The 23,806-nt window shown below is 32.1% G+C and overlaps 1 protein-coding gene across 4 annotated transcripts in view; it reads right to left on the bottom strand.

Moving 5' to 3' along the window:
• The window catches only part of RTTN (rotatin), a 119,980-nt gene that overhangs the window by 43,720 nt on the left and 52,454 nt on the right, over window positions 1-23,806 (bottom strand). For 2 of the 4 annotated variants that reach the window (XM_071737066.1, XM_071737067.1), the window contains exons 1-16: window positions 21,976-22,087; window positions 19,219-19,389; window positions 17,682-17,894; window positions 16,226-16,338; window positions 15,111-15,237; window positions 12,968-13,093; window positions 10,691-10,807; window positions 8,851-8,990; window positions 8,449-8,620; window positions 7,335-7,434; window positions 6,179-6,267; window positions 4,166-4,283; window positions 3,799-3,895; window positions 2,955-3,023; window positions 1,691-1,879; window positions 360-599 (exon numbers count right to left, since the gene is read on the bottom strand). In XM_071737066.1, the coding sequence (XP_071593167.1) occupies window positions 360-599; window positions 1,691-1,879; window positions 2,955-3,023; window positions 3,799-3,895; window positions 4,166-4,283; window positions 6,179-6,267; window positions 7,335-7,434; window positions 8,449-8,620; window positions 8,851-8,990; window positions 10,691-10,807; window positions 12,968-13,093; window positions 15,111-15,237; window positions 16,226-16,338; window positions 17,682-17,894; window positions 19,219-19,389; window positions 21,976-22,074 (2,180 nt within the window). In that variant the 5' untranslated portion in view covers window positions 22,075-22,087. Of the gene's footprint in view, window positions 1-359; window positions 600-1,690; window positions 1,880-2,954; window positions 3,024-3,798; window positions 3,896-4,165; window positions 4,284-6,178; window positions 6,268-7,334; window positions 7,435-8,448; window positions 8,621-8,850; window positions 8,991-10,690; window positions 10,808-12,967; window positions 13,094-15,110; window positions 15,238-16,225; window positions 16,339-17,681; window positions 17,895-19,218; window positions 19,390-21,975; window positions 22,088-23,806 lie in introns of those variants that run through there. The other 2 variants (XM_071737069.1, XM_071737068.1) reach the window with 2 other exon arrangements.

The following is a 23,806-nucleotide window of genomic DNA, read 5'->3' as shown; positions in this document are numbered from 1 at the left end:
GAAATCCAGCACTGTAATCTTTATTTTTTGCCCTCCTCCCTACTCTCAGGATCCTGAACTCTAGAAACTCATGGTCACTAAAGCCAAAGTTGCCTTAGAATGGCACATCCTTAATAAGCCTTTGCTTGTTTGTGAGCATGAGGTCCAACTGAGTACCTTGTCTTAGGCTCCTCTATTGCTTCAGTCAGGAAGTTGTCACTGATGCTCTCCAGGAACCTCCTGGATCACTTATGCTCTGCATATTTCAGAAGCAGAGGTGCATGGACAATCAATTCCATATATTTTAAAACATGAAAACTAGGAAATTTACAAATTAAGCACTGTAATCTTTCATGGAGTTCTGTAGTCAACATGCTTACCTGTTTATTGCTTTTTGCCAAACAAGACTCTTCAAAATGGTTCCACAAGACCCAGAACTGCATTTTAATGCAAGTCTGTCATTCAGAATGTAAAAACTAAGTCTAGTGAGAGCAATCCTGACATCCTTGTGGGATACTGCCTGTGCGATTGAATTAAGACAATCCTGCAGTCCATAGTTTGTGTGAGTTATTTTGAGTATAAGAATGTCTTCTAATGACAGTTTTAGTGAGTCTAAAAATCTGAAAACGTAAAAGAGAGAAATTATTAGCACCCAGTACCTTTACAAATTACCTCAGAGACTGCTGACTCCTTCAGTTCTTGGTTCAAATGAGAAGATAAAACAAACTGCCCTAAAAATATATTTTTGGTTAACCAATTAATTTCTCCTCCTTCCCCTTCACTTACCTCCTCCAAAAAACCAAAACCAAACAACATTAACTAAACCCCACTGTGTTTAAATCCTGGACTGTTCGGGTTCCTTGGAAAAAATGGTACCTCTCAAAAAGTTAAAAGATGCTTACTTTAAAAGGTGGTATTCATATTGTTTGTAATGAACTCCAATACTCCATACTACTGAAAATTTTGGCCACTATTTTCCTATTTTCTTTTTAAGAGATTGCTTCGGTTTTGCCTGAGGGAACTTAAAATGAAAATGACTTATCAAATCAGCAACTTCAAAGTTTCCACTGGCTTAGAACCACACAGCTTAGTGCTAAGACTTGTAGTATCTCTAGGGGACAAAAGCAAAAACTGAAAAATTGCAAAGATGGACAGATACAAATAAGCATTAGAGTCCTATTAAATCAAGAATCTTCTGTGATGTTAAATTCTGCATACAAACCAGTCTCAAAGAGAGAAATGATGCCTAATCAAGAGCTTACCAAAGGATGTAAAGGGAATTTTCTTTTTTATCTACCCTAATTCTTAGTACTACCATCAAAAAGGATACATTTTTTAAATTTAAATCCCCAAGGAAAAACAAAAAGTAAGTCATGCAGCTCTAAAGGGGAAAAAAAGAAACTCCCTAAAAAGCTTACGATGACTAAAAGAAAAACAGAGCCCACCTAAAATTGTTTGGAGTTACTCTGACCATCAATAAAGGCTGGATCAAGCTCTACACCTCATGTATAAATGCAGTTTAGGTAAGCATTAGATGTGACAACATATCTGCAGTCTTGAGATGCAATCCTTTTTAATCCCATTTAAAAAGACAGCATTCTCAAACCAGTAAAAATGAACCGCTGTTTGAAGTTGATAAACAATTCAACTTGATGGAATGTTAATTTAATTGAAATATATTAGGATTTAAAATCAAGATAAAATGGCTCACATTTCTGCTTCTTTCTCATAATTTACCAGTTGCAATACGTTTTCAGTCCCATGGAACCATGACAGATTCCAAGCCATCTTAAGCATATCTGACACAGGTTTCACTGCCAAGCACTCAGAAGACAATGGCACCACAACTGTGTTAGGGCTAACTACATGATGAGCAGTGATCCTGACTGGGAGATGATACCTAAAGGAAAAAAAAAACAAAACACACACAAGTATTTTAAGAAGTGCTTGACTTTTTGGTAGTATTTTTGGGGTTTTCTTTTTGTTTAGTTTATTTTATTTTTCATTAAATGCTCCTTTCCTTCATGTTTTAAAAGGCAGACAACCTTGGATTTAACCTGAAATGTTTACTTTCATTCTTCCACCTCCATCATTCTTCCATCTCCATACTTGGAAAGGAGAACAAATGGAAAAAAAAAAAAAACAAAAAAAAAACAAAAAACACCAAAAAACCAATCAAACAAGCAAACAAAAAAAACCAAAACCCAAACCAACCAAAAAAAAAAACAAAAAACAAAAAAACAAAAAAACAAAAAAACAAAAAAACAAAAAAACAAAAAAACAAAAAAACAAAAAAACAAAAAAACAAAAAAACAAAAAAACAAAAAAACAAAAAAACAAAAAAACAAAAAAACAAAAAAACAAAAAAACAAAAAAACAAAAAAACAAAAAAACAAAAAAACAAAAAAACAAAAAAACAAAAAAACAAAAAAACAAAAAAACAAAAAAACAAAAAAACAAAAAAACAAAAAAACAAAAAAACAAAAAAACAAAAAAACAAAAAAACAAAAAAACAAAAAAACAAAAAAACAAAAAAACAAAAAAACAAAAAAACAAAAAAACAAAAAAACAAAAAAACAAAAAAACAAAAAAACAAAAAAACAAAAAAACAAAAAAACAAAAAAACAAAAAAACAAAAAAACAAAAAAACAAAAAAACAACAAAAACAAAAAAACAACAAAAACAAAAAAACAACAAAAAAACAAAAAAACAAAAAAACAAAAAAACAAAAAAACAAAAAAAACAAAAAAAACAAAAAAAACAAAAAAACAAAAAAACAAAAAAACAAAAAAACAAAAAAACAAAAAAACAAAAAAACAAAAAAAACAAAAAAACAAAAAAACAAAAAAACAAAAAAACAAAAAAACAAAAAAACAAAAAAACAAAAAAACAAAAAAACAAACAAACAAAAAAAAAAGAAACCAAAAAAAACAAAGCCCCAAAACAAAACAGGAAAACCAAACAACTCACCATACCTTCTAACAACAGCAACAGATAAGCTGAAGACAGGTAGGCCAGTATCATTAATGGTTATGCCATCTGTCCTGCAAGAATTGAAGTTGTAGTGAGTATTCTGGATTTTAAGCTTTGATGTTTGATTTTCTACTAACGCTACACTAATTACTTTTTATTATTCAGATATAGTTGCATTTTGTCCTCCAGCTAGCTCTTTAGTAACCCACAGATTATTAATTTGTATTAATAAATATTTCTTCATGATTATGCAATATTAAGATCACATACATACAGAACACTTGTTGCAGATGTACTGCACATAAAAATGAAATTAAGTATACCATACCAAAACACATGCTTGTTTCCTTTTTCTAATACAGAAAAAATATGCATTAGAATTCTTTTGGTATATTTCATATCTGTGAATTCGAACAGCTCATTTTTTCTGAAGTATATGCAAATTTCAAATAACCAAATATCATGAGGTAAGGTCTGTTATTTTAAGGAAAAATGCTACACTTAAAAGCCAAAGTAAACAGAAGAAATCCAATTAAGGGAAAAAAAACATGCCTAGAGTTAGCTATTTGATTTCTGAAGTTTCCATTTATGGAAAAGATGGATTACAGACCAGAGTTTTTTGAAAATTAAACTTAAAATTAACACTGAGGTACAATGAACTGATACTGTGAAAACATGACATGTTATATAGCATGTAACACAAATATTGAAACAATTCATTTGGTTTACAAATATGAAATTTTTGATACATAGAAGTTGGGGGCCATCATTTGTCTGGAGAAACATATAAACTTATTTTCATCAAAATATTTTATTAAAAAATATGCCATTAAATAACTTTCCTACCATGTTTCTGTTCTTGCCACTTCATCAAACAACAGAAGACAAAGCAATATTGCAGTTTCAGTTATAACATCACGATCACTTTGGAATATCAGCGAAACTGAATAAAATAGAGATCTTTAAAATGTGTTAGGAAAACATTGGTATTTAATAATACATAGAAGGACTCTGGTTAAAAACAACTGATTTCTACAGTCATTTTAAACAGATGCCACAACATGGGTAACACTAGCACACAATGATTTATCTTTTAAATATTAAAGACTCTGAAGTGATCCAAGGTTCTTAAGCAGGCTTTTGGTTAAACATCTAAACCTATTTCACACACTTTCTTTCCACACAAGTACTAATGTCAAAATAGAATCTTTACCTCTGAAGAGCAAAAGCAGCAGAGACGATTGCTGTGCTAGAGACATACGAGCAACTGGATCAGCAAATACAAGTTTGCGCAAGAGTGTGAGACATGGTAACACTATGGGTTCCATAAGCTGCAGGAACAAGAAAAAAAATTAAATACAGATAAGTATTAGGATAATCTATTTTGAGATGCTTAATACAAATTGTCATGATGGAAGTGATGAATTCCATCATTTGCAGTAGAGAAACCTGGAACTTTCTTATGCAGGCACATTTCACTCAGACGATAACTGCATTATCATTACAAAATATTTATTCACTTCTGGATTTATTTCATTAGCAATTGATGGGTCATTTTATTTATCTCTGGCATCACAATACAGCTAAGAGGTTTGCTTCTAAAATATGTATTTTTAAGAAGCATATATGTGAGTATGTGAGCCAAAGTATTAAAGAAGTTAACAACCATGTAAGTTTACTTTTTTTTTTTACTTTTTTTTTTTTTTTTTTTTTTTTTTGTAGCTTATTGTATCACATTCATTTTCTGGGTCCCAATATTTCAAAGGAGAAAAACTAAGAAGGGAAGGCAGCTTGCTAAAAGTTAAAGCATCAGTGAATGACCAAATAAGTAACCAAAGTCACTGCTCCTATTAAAGAGAAGAGAGTATGTGTTCCAGTGTACTATTATTTTGCTTCTCCAAGGTTCTGCCTTTAAATTTGTTCTGTAAACTGCATCACCCAATATAGTTTAGTCAAATAATGAATGAACAAAAGCCTTCCTTACTTTCTATGAAAAGAATCTTTTGCACAACTATATATAAAGCCTTATTTTAATGGCATTTTTTATGTCTACTATGTGCTTCAGCCTTTTCTAGGTAGCCACTTTTCTAACAACATACAAGGCTCTTTGGTTTTTCTCTGTTTTTCTTTTCTATTGATTCTAGGATGGAATAAGAAGAAAACATTTGAGAGAAGAATTTGGGCTAGATTACCTTGTCATGTAAAGTTTAAGTATACGTTAAGTATACTGTTAAGTATAAAGATCCTACTTTCCACAAGCAATGTATACAAAAGAAAGGTGTCAGAGCCCCTAGAGAGCTTTTACCTGTGTATTTTCTGGATTAAAGTTTATAATGGACTAAAAACATTGTTTTAAAGTTTATCCTAGACTCTTAGATGCCTATAAAGGATTTTCCATGCTTGCATTTCTGTATTATTATATAATCATGCTAACATCTACTCATTATGCAAAAAAAACAGTCTCATTTCTCTACATGTCTAAAAAAGGTAAAATAATAAAAACTGAAATTAAAAAAAGCCCAAACCAACAAACAAAACAAAAACAAACAAAAAAGCCCACAACAAAAAAACACAACATGTTAAAATATGAAGAAAGCAGTATTTCAGTTTTTCCAGCTGGATTTCAGTGATTTACAAAATTACTTCTATTCAAGCTATCATAAGCCAGACTAAACATTAGTTAATGCTACAGGGCTAAAATAATCTTAGATCTTAGTAAACTAGAAAAAAACCATCACCATTACTGAAGAAAAATGTAATTTTCATTAATTTGACAAATAAAATTACTTCCATTAAGTACGAAGAAATTCCTTTCTTAATACTTTCAATATCTTTCCATTACAACATGGCCTAATTTTTAACTATAAATTGCTTCAGGACTTAAATTCAGAGACTGTGATGTACAATATAATTTATTGTTTTTTAAAGCAATTGAAAATTTTATTTTGGTGTCTATTGAGATAGCTTCAGGGAAGTTCTGGTGTATTTCTGAGCCACACCAAGCATAGTTCTCTGACTAACTATTCTGATAGGTAGGCAAACCAATTTTCTTTCACCAAGAGAATCTTAGCATTATCAAAAATATAATAAATATATATTGCAATTACAATTGTTACCAAACACTTGTGTTCTGTGCAGAAATAATGCACAAAGATTAGTGCAGAAAAAGGCAAATTCTAACTGCACTATGAAATGCTTGCAGAAGAACTTGAAACAATAGTTTTACCTTGCCATCCACATGTATACATTCATTAAGGTAAGCCAAAATCCTTTCCATCACACCTAACTTTTTCAGAATGCCATGCAATTTTTTATCTGCAGGAAAAACAGAAGATAGTAAGAATCAGTGGTTGTGCATTAATTAATACTTAAATCTTTCTGCAAGAAAACTCTTAGAACCAAGTCCACTGCTAAACAATTTCCTTAAGTCCCACATCTACACATCTTTTAAATATCACCAGGGACAGTACTAATCTTTGAGGGACTCCACTAGACTCCAATGAGACTCTGTCCCATTGACCACAGCTTTCTGACTTCTTTCTTTTAACCAGTTCACAATTCATCTCACTATCTGATCATCCAGACCACACTTCCTCCATTTAGCTGCAAGGATGCTGTGGAAGACAGTGTCAAATGCATTACTGAAATCAAGAGAAATTATGTCTACTGCACTATCATCATCTATCCACCTGGTTATGTCTTCATAAAAGGCTATTAGGTTGATTAAACATGACTATCCCATGGAAAACTATGTTGAGTACTCCTAATACCCTCTTATCCTTGACATGCCTAGAGACAGCACCAAGTTGTTCCATCAGCCTTACCAATGATGGAGGTAAGGCTGACCAATCTATAGTTACCCAGGCCCTCCTTCTTACCCTTCTTGAAAACTGGAGTGACATTTGCTTATGAAGGAAGAAATTCAGGATGATAAATGAAATTCCTAACTAAGTATAAAGTTTCTACTTAAAAGACAACACTTAAAATATTTATCTATTTTTTTTACATTGACCATCATATCCCTTGTTCGAGTAGCAATACCAAAAAATCTGAAGCACCATTAGTTCTGAGACAGATCAACAACTTGACAAACAATAAGAAGGGAAAGTAGAAAGAAAACCTCTTACAGAGCTTAGAGTTCAGCTTACTTCTCTACTACACAAGGGAGCTGGTTTTTTACACGGTAAAACCACTGTTTCTGAGGGCAACAAGTAATTTTCTACTTGAACTGGTAGATTATCCACATTACTGTTAAAATTCTGGTCCAACAATATACATCAAGATTACAAAAAGTATCCTCCGATGAAACATACAGAAATCCTATCAAAACTGAAAGCTCATGCAATGATCTGCACAAGTACAAATTTACTGAAGAATTTTACCTTCTAAAATGACAGCTAGCTGTTCAGCTGCAGACTTCCGTAAAACTAGGTCAACAGCATCAGAAGCCAAGATGTCATACAGCTTTTCAATAGTTTCTGCCTAAAAGTAAAACTGTATTAGATCCACATGCCATACTAGTATGAAACAAGGTTACCTGCCAAATTTCCTAAAAAAATGTAGAAAATGAAAAAGCTCTACATTCCTCATTAAAATGTATCTGATTGTATTCCACATGCACGTAATAAGAAACAGTTAGGCTATAATCTTGTTAAAACAAATCTCCAATAATAAATATGTATTATAACAAGACAGTAGTTTCTAGTGCACAATAGAAGCAGATTTCTAAAAAAAAATGCTAAATTTATGCAGGACTACAGAAAGCTCAGCACTACACAGAAATACTAGAATATGTTTCTAAGTCTGTGACAGGGACTGAATTCGCTATGGCAATAGGGCTAGAGAAATTTAAATAATCCTACATATCCATGCAAATTTCAAGTTCTAACTTCCTGAAGGATGTAGGAATAAAGCATAAATCACACGTACAATGACTTTCAGAATACATTTTTCAGAGGGGAAGCATCTTAGCACTTGTTTAACATATTGTTATTAAGCTGAAAGCTCTGAGGGTAAAGAAGGAGAAAAATGGAGGCGAGATGATAAAAAAAACAAAAAAAAGAGATACAAGTTTTGCCATAGGTCAAATACCTGTGATTTGTTTTTCACTTTGTAAAAGCAGCAACATTAAGAAAACAGACATAAATTAGTAATCTCATTTAGAATATTGCATATTAAAAACTATTTGTGCCTACTTCAGTAATAATTTATTTTGTGCAGAAAAGAAGCTCTATGAAAGTTCTATCAGACTCTAAAAAACACTCTTGTAGACAGAAAACAGATAGAAATAATTATTTTTACATATGTTAGCATAAAAACTACTGTTTAAATTTACACTGAAAGAATATATGAACACATTCCTTTACAGAAAACAAATCCATTTGTAATGAAATACTGCAACTTTCCAGAAAGCAGTAACTTGAGAGACTGGGCAGGCAGAAGAGCCTGCAAATACAAATACAAATCAAATACAAGATTTAAACAGAGTTTACTCACCTTAAATATTGATTCTGTTTTATCATCCAATTTTAACTCAATAGCTCTTTCTACAACAAATAAGTTTGAAGCGTTGGAAAGCACACTACCATGCAAATGTGGGCGTTTCAGGTTTGCCCCTTCTTCATTCAAAAGGTGGAATGTTAAATGTTTAAGTGCTATGGAACGAACCCTGTAGGAGTAAACAATTAAAATAAAGTCCTCATACTGAAAAATTTAGCTGTATAGTTAAAAAATAATTATGAAATCAATACAGCCACAGGGAACAATTCACTCAACTCAATATTGATTAATATGCCTTTCAAATCAACCCAGTGCATAAAAATCAATTGGTTTTCTAGAGCAGATATTTTTGTCTTCAGCATTAGACAGCATGCTGAAATGCTACAGGGTACTACTTACAATTGTTTTTTTGAGAAGAGAAGGCGCAGAGCAGCCTGTAGTCTAATATTTCTAGAGAGAATACCATCTCCTTTGTCAGAGGTTGTTTCACTCAAAGCGAGGATACAGTTACCTAGGGTATCTTTTGTGTCAGCATAACCCTAAAACAAACAAAAAAATTTTCCAAAATTAAAAAAAAATCAGCTTACTAACGTAGAAAATGAAAAAAGGTAATTCCCTTTTAAAGGCTAGAGGAGAGTGGGGAAAGGAGCAACTCCCCTTCAATAAAAGGAATAACTTTTAAGAAAGCATTCCATTTCTGCAGATTAACATTTCGCCGTTAAAGCAATTTTAAAAATAAATAAATGATCCTGTATACAAACCAAAGATTTTTACATGGCCAAGAGGTACGTTGACCCGAAGCTTTACCCTGCAATTTGTTAGCATGATGCTGCTCTTTAGAACCAGTTTCCATTTCAAATTCAGTCATTACAGAGAAAATAATTTCAAAACATATCCTATCTTTTTTCAGGTATTTAGTATCTTCACACAAAACCAAGACAAACCACAGTCCCTGGTGCCAAGTAATGACATTTCAAATGTTTTAACAGCAAAGTAAAATAGAAGACATTTAATATAAATCAGGTAAATACAGGCCTCTGGTAAACTCTGCTCAAGTATCTATTGCACATAGCAACTACAGTCTATAATATAGAGGATAATTCTACTCACAAAAATGAGTTGTGTAAGTTCTCACATGTTCAGGCTACATCTTATATTAAATTCTCATCTAACTAATTTTGAATATTAATAGAAGATAGTTACATGATTAACAAAAACTGACATTACTGGGACAGAAGGTTCTGAAGTAAACTTTTTCCCTCTGCCTTTGATTTCTCAGTGTATTTCTTCTGCATATTTTTCTTTCTGACCCATCCTATTTGCAATTGCTCACAATTTTTGATTTTTGTATTCTATGTAAGGGCTTCAGCTATATAAGCATTTTATTTTCAGGTATATAAGCATTTTATTCAACTTGTGATTATACTGAGGTGCAAATGAAAGAATTTATAGCAGGGGTAGGTATAATTACCAAAAGTTACATTTTTGGAGAAAAAAAAAGACAAAAAAAGTATACTTGGATGTATTGGCTAATTTATTAAAAAAAAAAGCAGAAAAAAGGCAAAAAAACAGACATTGGGAAAAGTGGATATCAAATAACTGCAGAAAAATACCTAGCCTGGAAGACTAGAGGCAGATAACAAAAGGGAAATCTATAGCACAAAAATGAAAACGAAGAATTTGGCTAAACATCAGACTGAGAAAAAAGTTCCCATTAGATAAAGCTAAGAGTAAAGAAAACAAATTTTGCACATTTTTAGTGATACGTAGACAAAGGTCTAAGGATAATACTGATTGTTGATACTTCCAGTAGCATTGGAAATAGGCAAATCATAGAGGTGTAATAGTTTTTTTAATTAAAGATATGGGAGAATTCTAAAAATAATTAACGATTTTTAAAAGTACAATGTTTCAATCTACACTTGGATTATCTACTCATATTTTCAAACAATTTAAGTCCCAGTAGGCTCGCTCCTTACTTCTAAAACATCTTGAAGTTTCACATTCTAGTAATACAAGGCTAAAATTTGTCTACAAATTCAAAATAGTAACTCTGATTGGCATTAGGACCCTTCAAGACATCTCTCCATTTGACATCTGACAAAATAAGTCTACGGGTTTATTACTGGTAATTTATTTTTCACCTGCTACTTAAATGAATATTCTGTTATTTGACATGACACTGTCGCTGTTTACATGATTTCATACACCAAATTCAGATAAAAGCTCTTAGAAATACCTGTAAAACAGCAATAATTGGACAGAGGGCCTCAATAAACTTGTTCCAAGTCAATACTTCCATTATTAATCGTCCCTGCAACAGATGCATCAGAATGGCCTTGGCTGTAGAGTTCACCTGTTCCACAACAAAGAAAAAGAACTAATGCAAACACTGGTATGTCTTGATCAGTTTGTCACTGTTGTAATTGGAAACATTATACAAAAACACCTCAAAGCATTGTCAAAACATTGTCAATGCAGAATTGTTAACTTCTAAATTGTCAGACACACTAAATGTTAAGTTAATAATCAAGCCTCTCAGAGAAAACACACAAATAATTATGTCTAAATAACACCCAATCATTTTCCCCTTAGATCTCTGGTCTGTCTTTTCTTAAATAAAAGAAATCATTACCTCATATTATACACCTATTGGTCCCTCTACCCTGCAGGTAAAACAAATTCTGTTTCCTTTCTTTCCTGGCACTATACTTCTTGGGCATTTATTTCATTCCCAGCCTCTGTGATATGCCTCTAAAGATAGAGGAAGAAAAGAGATTTAAACCTTGCTGAATGGCCCTTCCACTTTCTTGAGGAAAGCAGCCAAACTAAGGCTACCAAATACTTTGAATTGTACATGAATTCATCTGAAGCTCTCAATCAAAAAGGAAAAGGTATATGGTACAGCACTTACACTCCATAAATTTACTCTGTGTATAGCATGTAATGTATACTATATGTATAATAAAGAATTCACAAGCTAACTTTATTAGAATGGGAACAACAGGAAAACAAACAACCACTTCTTAGAACTCTTGTTTCTTACACAGTCTAAAAAACCCTGCCTTTAGCAGCTAAAAATCTGTATTTTATGCTAAATCTAAAAATCCTCACCCCAAGCAATAAAAATAGCCCCTAATATAATCACTCCAGCCTATCTTTAAGAGACTGGCTTTGTAAAATCTCATGGCAAATATTAAACCCAACCTTGGAATACTACATTCTTCTCAATTTCTTCTCATTGTCCCATGCCTGAAAGACTAACCTGATGCTTTATGAAAACTGAATGTGTAGGAGATACAAATCCAAGAACTATAAAAAAAAAACAAAACAAACAAAAAAACCAAAAATGCTTGGATATGATCTTCATTGTGTATTTTGTTAAAAGAAAAATGAAAAAGCATTACAAGGTAAAGAGAACAAAAGTTAGTTTTGCAAATATGCATTCTCTGCCTCAACAGTCTTTCAAAATTCAACATCAGGTGGAGTCTATTTGCTAATCTTGACCTACCACTGAATAAAAAAAATGACAATCTTTTTAATAAAGTATCCATGGGAGAAGTGCAAGAAAAAAAATGTTTTGCTTGGAGAAGATTAATTACATGCAAAGTACAAATTCAAATACATAGCACATCATCAAAGACATTTTACTTGTTCTTTTAAAATGCTAACACCTAAAAAAAATCACTTCTAAATGTAACTGTGGGCTCAAATGTGTTAAAAAAAAAAAAAAACTCATTTCAGGAGACACACTGAAAGAAAAAACAAAAATTAGTCAGTGTTCTTTCCCTTTTGACCATAAGGATCTTACAGATCACCTAGAAAGTAGTTACGAATAACCTAAGAATTTTTTTCTCTCCTCTCCCTGCTTAGCTTTAAGCTAAGCTTAAGCTTTAAGATTTCCTAAGATAGGAAATAGTGGATATATATTAAACATTCATGTATATAAACAAACCAAATAGAAAACTGATCCTATTCTAAAAGGCCATAAAATATTACTATAATACTCAAGTAGCTAAATTTAAACATAGATGTTTTTGTTGCTATAAAAAAGTATTGCATTGCTAAGACACTGCAGATTTAAAATGTGTTTTTGCACTTCTCAGAAGCTGTCCCACCATTACAAACACTTGAGACTTAACGATTTCCATAAAAGTAAAGCATGATAATACTATTTCTTTATATGTACATTTTATTAAGGATGAATCTATTACAGGTAAAGTTCATTTTTCATTGGTACTTATTACATTTAATAGCATCCTATCTATAGATCATAATTTTGTTTCTGAATTAATAACAACAACAACAACAACAAAAATCTATTTTATACAACTTCACTGTTTATAGTTTTTCTAATACAAGAAACCATAAACAGTCAAAACTTGAGGTAAGCCTCAGACCACCACGGAAAATACCAATATCTACTTGCCAACTTATAAATATATTATAAATATAGCTTCTGAATATAGCTATATGAGTATAGCTATATTATAAATACAGCATCTGAACACAGTACCTCATTGTTGGCTTCCTGAAGGCCAAAGGTACAGATTTCATAGAAAACTTTTGGATGAAGAAGAAAATGTATTCTGTGGCAGACTGAAGACACAGGCTTCACAATATTATGCATACCTAAACAGTCCTTCAAAAAAAATACAGTTGGTTAGTTTTAAAGTTCAAGATATAGTCTGCTACTACATCTTGTCAACCAGTGAAAGGCTTTCTCCATGAAGTTTGCAAGACTACAGTTCTGAAAGCTAACTGTAACAAATATAAAATAATTTGGAGTTAAATAATTTGGGTTAAATAATTAAATAATTTTATTTATTCATTTATAATTTTATTTTAAATAATTAAAATAAACAAAATCTAAAACAAGCAGGTAAAAATCTCAGAAAAAACTGCAAGTGTCATTCAGTGGAGATAAGAGGGATTTTTTTGTGTGAGAAACTTGCATCCAGCATCTTTGTACATTAATGAATTGTACTGTAAGCACTATAGGTCTAGCTGATGTCCATTACAGAAAATAAGAATTATGTTAACATATCAAAATGGAGAAGGGATTTTTTTTGTGAGCCAGTATTACTGAATACCTAGAATTACTTGATGAATATGACAATACCATTCCTATTACAGAGTACAGTCATACTTTTAGGAAGTTCACACCCTTAAACCCTGGAGGGATCTTTACAAAAAAACCTACAGCAGTGACAAAATATCCATACCAGAATCAAAACAAGCTCCAAAAACAACAGGAAAAAAAAAGTTTTAAAACAATGAGTAGATAAAAGGACTTAAATGTTCTTTGACACAATGCAGGCTTTTATACAGGAAAAAACAATAGGAAAAAACAATATATCATATAAGGTCTAAATAATTAAAGCACAATCAAGGTAAAATACTTCTCTTTAGAGTGTCAGGATTTTATTAACGTGTTATTCTGTTAGTTTCCCTTCAGTAAACAGCCTTGAAAAATCTCTAGAAAGGGAAAAGAATCTGTTCTTGAGGAGTGGGGTCCAGTGAACCTCATGAAGTTCAACAAGGCCAAGCACGATACCCTGCACCTGGATCAAGGCAAACCCCAGGATTAATACAGACTATATGGTGAATGGATTAAGAGCAGCTGTTTAGAGGACTTTGGGGTGCTGGTGGATGAAAAGATGGACATGAGCCAGCAATGGATGCTCACAGCCCAGAAAGCCACCTGCATCCCGGGCTGCATGAAAAGAAGCATGGCCAGCAGCTCACAGGAGGTGATTCTCACCCTCTGCTTTGCTCTTGTGAGACCCCATCTGGTACTGTGTCCAATTCTGGAGTCCTCACGGACAGGAACCTGTTGGAGTGGGTCCCAAGGAAGGACATAAAAATGCTCAGAGGGCTGGAGCACCTCTCCTATCCGGAAAAACTGAACGAGTTGGGGTTGTTCAGCCTGGGAAAGAGAATGCTCCAGAGGCACCTTATAGCAGGCCCTTCAATACCTGAAGGGGGCCCTATAGGAAAGGTGGGGGCAAACTTTTAACAGGGCCTGTAGCAACCTGTAATGGTTTTCAACTAAAATAGGGTAGATTTAGACTAATTATAAGGACAAAATTATTTACAATAATGGTGGTGAAACACTGCAACAGGTTGTCCAGAGAAATGGTAGATGCCCCATCCTTGGAAATGTTGATAGTGAGGTTGGATGAGACTCTGAGCAACCTGATAGTAGTTAAGGACTAGATGATCTTTAAAGGGCCTAACCCAAAGGAGCCTGTGATTCTGTTAATTCAGCAGACAAGCAAACCTGAACAAATGAATTATTTTTCAAAGGAATGTATTCTATTTAAATAGAAATATCTCTGTATAACAGCCGTTAAAAAAAAAAGTGATCAGCATTGTTAAGAATCTCTTTTAAAAAATAAATTTTTCAATCACTGTTTTTCCCCTTCTAGACATCCTCTCATTCTGAAATGCAGTACCTGAAGTAGAACCTACACAAGTAAATTTAATACCAAAAATAACAGCAAACTGTAAGTGCAGGCCTACAGGCCTATAATAAATTTAACAGCATGTAACACGGGACATGGAATTAGCATTAAAAATGCTTTTAATGAGGAAAATGATGTAATATGCATTATTTAGCACAACACCAATAGCATTAGGTAAGCTTTAGTTCTAACCTTAATCACTTCCAAACAGCAGTGATAGGCTTTAGTTTTTATATCCAACAAAGGATGAGACAATAGATGAAGAAGCACCTTCTGACCCTGGGCCTGAAGCAATGAGTTAGACTCATCAGACATCCAACTAAAAAGAAAAAAAAATTAATTTATTATTTTACACTACCCAAACATTTCTAGAAAAAAATTCCTTTTAAATTTCATGATATCTCAAAAATATATCCTGAAGAGGTCCTGAAAAATGAGCTGGCAGACAAAAGTTCAGAAATAACAATATATTCGCCAAAATCATATTGTCACTCTTCACCTTTGGAGATTTTCTTTTATACATGTAGGTAATCTGAAAAAAAAAAAAAATTCTACTGAACTTCAATAGGCTCCTCAGATCATGGTACAGGATTATAAAAAATAAAATATGCTAAATATGCTTTCAGAATATCTTCCTTGCAGAGGGAAATGTCCATCTCACTATCACAAAGTGAATTCATGTTAGTTTAAAAACTGAAGTGAATTTCCTGTTGCCTGAAACAGTAATCAAACAATAATTAATTCTAAAAGCATTAGGACACTGAAAAGTGTATTGATGCTTCATAATTCAAAAGCACACATTAGAGAGCTCTTAAATGTATTTTCCTTGGAAAAAATCCCTGAATTCTGAATCAGCATAAAATTAAGACTTTATATTTGTAACCAAGTTTTCAATATAGAACACTTTCAGGGACCACAAGGTAACTTAAATTCTCTAACTAGAGACATGAAAAATCTAAAAAGCAATTTGTACATGCTGTTTCATAAAAGAGATGCCATACTTTATTGTAGATGCTATATTAGAATAAGACTTTTAGGACTTCTGAAAGTAAAGCATTTAGCATCCTTTTAGCATCTGAAATGCAATTTTCTAAAATAACAAAATAACACAAATTATTTAGAAGTAATTACCAAATAATTTGGTAATTGGAAAATTTGGAAATTACCAAATTTGGTAATTTTAATTACCAAAAGAAAACAGTTCTTCAAATACAGGGAATTAAAAAGTTGAACTACTTGAGAAAGTTTATCCATTAAAAAAAAAGAATTTTCTCAAGTCAGAGTTTTAAATAGTAGGGTGTACTCACAGATTGGAGCATATGTTAATGCATTCCTGAACCAAGGGAAAGTGTTGATGGTAAGGTAGACTGCTCAAGGCCTGATCTGCTAATTCCACCAGTTCAGAAAGATTCTTGTCCTCCTGAGAAGTAAAATGAAGAGAAAGAAAATACCAGCATTATTAATATTAGAAGTATTTTAATATTGTTACTGTTTACATCTTATTGCATAGTCTTGCACAATTTATCATTATTCAGTACTTCCAGTACCTAGGGTTTGCTTCAGCCTTTCACAAAGAAGTTAACTTCTGATAGACTAATTAAAAAATTTCTATAGATTTCAAACAAATACATTTTAGAACCTACTCCTGGGAGATTAGAATTCTTCAGCTGCTGAAGCCAAAAAAACTTCTACTAAACTCAGTGGAAATAATCTATGTCTAATATTTCACAGCATGAAAACTACTCAGAATGCTTTCTAAAATGCCCAAGAAAAGAATCATCATTGTATACTTTGTTTTAAACCAAATTATTATTCTTTAAATCAGTGTGAGAAAAGAGTATGTGATAACAGTATAGTGAAAGATCTAAATATTCAACTTTTAACAATTCATTGTTAATATTAAAGAGCAAGTTTTGGTTTTGTTTAAAAATACACATCTTCATCCTTTTGGTTACCAAAAACATTAATGACAAGTCATTTAAATGTGATGAGTTAATTTCATTGTAAACACTATTTTACAAACCAAGTGTTGTTTGTATTAAGTTCAGAACCTGCCTATATACTAACTCAGCTTTAAGATATCACTACTTTCATATTGCACTATTTTTCCAATTTTAGTATCAATGGAACAAGTATTTTGTATGACTACTTGTCCATCTGGATAATGGAGAAAAGTATTTTGGTACCATGCCAGAATCTCTTAAATAATAAAGTGAATTTATTTTAGTTGTCTTCTTATCAAAGTGAAGCACACAAATCTCACAGTCTAGAAGTAATTTACTCAACAGAACTACAGTTGCAAGTTGGGAATTAAAATTTTCTGAACTATTTAAATATATACAGACACAGACCTATACACACATTATACATTTAAATGGAGTATTTTCTTCTTTCTTATGTCTTTGCCTTTAAAAGGCCATGTGCGCAATTCCAATCTCCAAGTGTTTATTTCTTTGGTTTCGCTTTTAATAACATTTTTTACAAATATCATGACCATATAAAAAAAAAAAAACCAAAAAAAAAAACAAAAAAAACCAAAAAAACACAAAAAAAAAAAAACAAAAAAAAAAAAAAAAACAAAAAAAAAAAAAAAAAAAAAAAAACAAAAAACCCAAGAAATTGACTATATCTTGCATGGTATGGAATGCTCATATTTATGGATTTTCTTTCACTAAGCTAGATTATAGTTTTTACCACAGAGAAAGAGAAGTGGAAGAAAGAAATTTTTCTACAGGAAGTATTTTATATAATAAAATTCCCCACCTTCTTATGAACTTCAATCATAAAGCTACAAGTGCACTCAATCGAATACGCAGCTTCTGAAGCTTGTTTATAAATACTGTAGTTTTCAGTACTCATTTGTTCCAGGTAAGCTGCAATGGATTCATGAATACTTGGGTATTCCAAAGAGAAGGACACGTCCAGAGAGAGAAGAAATAAAGCGTTCAGCAAACTCTTTTGTAAAATTTTACTCGCCTTTGAAAACAGAAAACAACTATCAGAATAAACAGCCTTAAAATACAGAAAAACCACCAACAGCCTTTGCAGTCATTCAACAACTACAATCACTATTGCTGCTACTTAAAAATTAGAGAAAAAAAAATGAGCTGAATTATATATGAAAGTTATTATTTTAAAATAAAAAGTGAGAGTTTGTAGATGCCAGTCCTAAATTTCAGAGCCACAGCCAGTCACAAAAGTTGTGTCTGATCTAGCCACAGCACTAACCACCACACCAATCATTGGCCAAGGTAAATTTAGTGTTTAACCAGCAGATGGCAGAGAATACCCAGACCACAGCTACTACTGTATTTAACAAAAAACTGTCTAAAATTTCATTTAGGAATATCACATACTAAGAACTGGAATTTCTGTTGTTGTTGTGGGGTTTTTTGCTTCAAGCGTTCAGTATTCCCTCAACTGAATTATTTACCTCAAATATGGTAACTTTTTTCCAACTCCTGTTATACACAGAATTGAATTCCATATTAGGTACATAAGAACATAAAGATAAAAACTATTAAAAGTCATAAGATTAGTATGTCTACATTTATTTGCAAGCACAAGAGACTACTTATATTAATAGTAAAAAACGTAAAAAAGAGCCTGTAACCTATCTATCAATCTATCTACCACTCAGACTGAAGAGTGTGTAAAAATTAAAAAAAATATAAACTCATACAAGTTTAAATATCATCTAACACTTTCCATCTCAAAAAAAATTCCAAATACTAGACCTCCCCACCTGAAATAAACATTAAAAAACCTCCAACCCAAGAGCTAAAACAGAACTTCTTTTAAAGAGTAGCAGAAACAAAGAATAATTAAAATCACTATGATGTACAAAATATAATTGTTTACTGTGTGTTCCATCATATTAAGAGTGATGATCTTAAACTATGTATTTTGTGTCTTAGTCTTGTACACACATTATAAGAGTAGGGGGCAGCAGAGCTTTGTAAATCATGCATCCTATCAGAAACAAAAAAACAAAACAAAACAAAACCCAAAACCACTATAAGAAGAAAGAAACACCACTGAATTTCCAAAACTGGTCAAAAGGCTATATTAAAAATATTTTTGAAGACTTGCAATCTGCAGATGATCCTGCACAATGCACTGGTAAGTGTAGAATGGACAAAGCTGCCTTCTGTGATTACACATCAGTCCATGTAAATCTGATTAACTTCTTCATTTAGTAGCTATTTTCCCACTATTAATCACCAAGGAAAGTATTGCTTTTTGTCCCCCAAATATGCAAAAACAGAACACAATCACTAAAAATTAGGTAATGGAATACCTTTTCTACAGGGAGAAGTATTTGCAGCAATCTAACAGTAAAAAGTGAAATGCTAATGAAGGCCATTCTGTGATGCACCAACATGACCTCAGGCTGCTCTGCACTTATATTGGTTTTGTGATATAATATAGTTTCTCCAAGCAAATCCAAGACCAGAAGCAACTTGTCTCTCTGAAAACAAAAGCAGAAATTGAATCATTAGAAAGAATTAAAACATTAATGTATCTTTATAGTATTTACACAGCATCCATAGCTTTAACACAATCATACCAAATAATTTTAAAAATGCAGAAACGGTACCAAAATAAACAGCATTTTGTTTGTCATCTGAACAGAACTGTACATTAGTCTAGACCTCACTCTGCCTTGACTTGCAGTTCTGAATACTTTGTTCAGTAATTACTCAACCATTAGTGGTTATATTCTGTTCTCCCTCTTATTTCCCTCCCTAGTGACTGCTCACTACACTTTTGAACTTGTGTAATTTTAACTATTTAGAAGTACAATTTTACTATGGAAATATTAGGAGACTTTTTGAACCTTCTAATAAAGTTTTACGTTAAAATCAATGTCTAAATATTAAAATAATTTTTAAAAAATATACACAAACCAAGCTTTGAGAACACCAAATGACTTTTATAACTATTCATTCTCAAAGGAAGCAGCAGGATATTTCCCAGACTATGTAAGATCCTTCTCAAGAATGGGTTTCATTTGGATAAATCCTGTTCATTGACACCCGAGAAAACAAAGTTAGTTTATAGACTTTTTATCACCAGAGAAAGCCAGGTTTGTACTTAAGGACACTGGATCAAAGGTAGAATTAATGTCAGATGCCATTGGAATGCCTGGTAATGATTATGAGGGCATCAGCACATGAGATTTAGTTTATTAATTCCAGAATTTTATAAACATTATTAAGCAATTAAGCACTATTTATTTGACTCAATGTAGTTGAAGAAAATTACAAGAAGCAATTGACTAAATCAAACCAGTCTTTTAAAGTAATCATCAAAACACATTATTACACAGTAAATTGAAAAGGACTCATTTTCATCTTCAAGTCATTTTCATCTTCAAGAAAGTTTCTCTCTGCCCTGCTACACTTTGCAGAGGCAGAAAAAGACTCTGCTTCAAGATCTTGGAGTCTCAAATCAACAATTGATTCAAAAAGTTGATTATTCCTTGAGACAGGGGTTACTATCACAAAGCTAGTGACCCAAAAACCTGAGGGGCTACAGCAACCTGCAGGATGTAACTTTTTGACACAGAAGAACCTTAAGTACATACAACAAAACTGGAAAACAGTAAAAACTTTACTTGGGAGGAAGAAAGAATCAAAATGTGTAAGGTACATACAGTTACAAACAAGGCTTTTTAATGGTATTTCCAAAATACATATTTTTCATAAAGATATTTCAGTGTGGAGTTTCAAAATTGGACGAAGAAACATAAGGCAATAAAAGTTACACAATAAATGTATTCAAGTTTCCTAGAAAGAAGACACATTACCTCATTCCCTTCCAGCTAATACAAAACACAAAAAGGAAGCATGTTTTCTAAGCACTGAAGCCTGACAACTCCAAAAAACAGTTTACTTCTAATAAAATACATTTTATAAAAGTAAATAATATAAAGGTAAGTTTAGCAGTTGTTTTCTAAAGTTGTCCGATCAGTTGTTTTTTGTTTCCTCAAACACTAAGAAAGATGAAGATTCAGGTCATGCAACAACTCGAAACGAGATTCTATTGAGATTCTTATATTAAATGTTTTGCAATGAATTTTCAGTACTGACTTGATGTTTATCGTTAAGTTTTGACAGAAAAGTACACTAAATTCAAAGAAAAAGGTTCTCATTCACTGCTAGGTCCTATAAATAATATAAATACTATAATTCATAAAAGTAATATTTTAATTATTAATTTCTGCAATACAATTATTTCATATTCAGTGGTATTTTCATGAATGCTGCTTAAGTCACATGCATTTAAGACTATTCTTAACTGAAACTTTTAGAGAAGTTTCAGTCTTCAACTAAATGTGTGCTTGCTATGTGTCTAAGTAAAGCAGGCTCATGTTTCAACTTTCAGTTATGTGCAAAGAAGCAAGTCATCCATTGTGATTTCATGGCATTTATTAATTTGATATTTCATGTCTATAACAAGCCTCAATTGTGCTCAGGTATGTATTTTCAGTTGTTTGGTCAACATCACCTTAGCACCTTGAATATCTACTGGGCCAAAATGATTTCTCCTTTCTTCCCCAGTTAAGCAAGAGTTAAGTATAGCTGCAATTCGTGTAGGGATGCATAGGTCCTCTGTAGGAAATTAATACCATGTATCTTACAATTCCAGTTTCAGATCTAAACATTCAAGTCCCTAATTTTAAACAGATAGTTTGAAGCAGAAAAAGGGAAAGTTGTCAGTTTCAAATTGATCTCTAATATTTGTAGTGAGTACATCTCCCTGAGATCCCCTTCCTTGCATGTTTCTCTCAATGGCTGCTTAACAAGCTTTCACTACAAGACAAAACTAATTACCTATTTTCTCAAGGTGAAACTTGAAGTATCATCTGGTACAAGAAATGACATTTAATAAGAAGAATGTGTACATGACAGAACTAAGTAATAAACTCTTTAAGATTTTAAAGGGTAGCTTAGCAGAACATTAGATATGTACATGAATCACTACAGAAAATGTCAGAGGCTTATAAAAGCAGACTGTTAAATACAGCTGATCAAAGCCTAAAGAATCTTACCAATTCCAATGCAAAAAGGCTATCATCTTCCCAAACATTTTCAGAAATAGCATCACCAATAAGGAACATGTCTTCAACAAGTAAGTCAAGAGCTTCCATCGTCACTCTCCTACTGCCTAGGAATACAAATGAGAGGATGAATTGAAATACAGACAAAATATTATACTATGACATTCAGAAAATCACCATTTTGAAGAAGGGACTATTCCAAGTCTGAAATACTGATAGTATAATTTTCCTGTGAACTTTACACTAATGCTAACTGTCCTCAACCACCAAAAGCTCTGAATCCACAGAACACAGCAACAAGAGAAAAATCACAATAGAAGAGATTAAACCAATCATATATTTTTTTAAAAAAAGGCTACATCTCCTTAAATTTTATTGTACTAGATAAAACATTTTTACAGCTGTAAATCCCATTATTGGACTTCTTTGAAGCTCAGAATAAAGTCACTTATTTTCCCCAGCCAGGTAGCTAAACTACAGATCATCCACCTATACCAGCTACCCCTGTTAATCTGAGTTTCTGGTATAGCAGAAGTGGCTTAATTCCCAGATTATTTTATTTGAGATCTTATTTTGAAAGGAAAAGAGATCTACTTGCTGTTCTCTCTCTAAGAGTTTTCCCCTCTTGATTTTATGCTGATTTTTATTCATTTTCATTGCTCCTTCTAACTCATTAACTCTTAATAACAAGGTTAATCTATTAGTGACTTCTATACTTATACTTTGAAGAGTGTCACAAAGACCACAAAGAAATCCAGCCTAAGCTTAAACATTTAAAGCCTACGCTCTCTACCAATAAAAACCTCCCCTTAATGTCTGCAGATAATGTGATAATAGAGGAGAAGCAGTCAAATGATAGATGCAACAGATAGTAAAAATTAAAGAAAAAATCCAAGTGATCTCGTTTGGTACATCATGTTAGATGAATTAGTAGAATGGAGTGTATTATACAAGAATATAGTGTATGAGAAAGATGAAGAATCAGTTCTAGACTTACTGAAATAAATCTAATTAATTCTGTGGATTTAGAAAGACTTTGAGAACAAGGGATAATTCTATTGTTATAAAAAAAATTAAGGATTTATAACAGAATAATTTCTTAAGCTTTGTACAGATAACAGGCTTTCTAACATTTTTACATACATGTGTGTATTCTCACACATGTATGCATATGTCTGAGTTTTAAAGGAACTATAATTATGTATTAGTAAAATTTATACCAGTTTTGTATCCATGCATGTATTTTGAGATGTAAGTTTTTGACAGTTCAGAAAAAATGGCCTTCATCCAAAGCAGTTAAAGCAAACTCAACTGTTTAGAGTAAAAATTTTTTAGAATTAATATCCACTCTTGTTAATATCTGTGACAGCTACAAGTGAAAACTTTCCAGTTTAAGTACAAATGTAACTAGAAATAGCAGTATACCTGATTCTCCAAATTTGAGATATCTATTCCTTCAGTTCTGTATTCCTTCAAGATAATAAGTCCTGACAAAATTTATTGAAATTGCACAGGACAGAGTATTTAGTAGGCTGGAAGACTTACAGCTTCTAAAGAATTAATCATAAATATATAGATGAAACAGGACTTTTTTTTTCTTTAGAGTAATACGTATAGTGGCAAAATGATTTGTAGCTTTTTTTGTGTGTGTAAATCATCATCTTTGTGTACAACAGTGTTACTGTCTAGACTGTACAAACATCTTTTAAAAATTTTAAACCCTGGCTTTTGTTTATTACTGTGATTTAAAGTCAAATCTTATTGAAAGAGGCAAAATTAGCTTTCTTCCTTTGTGCAAGCAGTGTTATACAAGAGGTACTCT

This window comes from Heliangelus exortis, chromosome 2 (assembly GCF_036169615.1).
Source record: "Heliangelus exortis chromosome 2, bHelExo1.hap1, whole genome shotgun sequence".
NCBI classification, from domain to species: domain Eukaryota; kingdom Metazoa; phylum Chordata; class Aves; order Apodiformes; family Trochilidae; genus Heliangelus; species Heliangelus exortis.
Note: the sequence above shows the minus strand (reverse complement) of the source record. Positions and strands in the feature narration are given on the sequence as shown.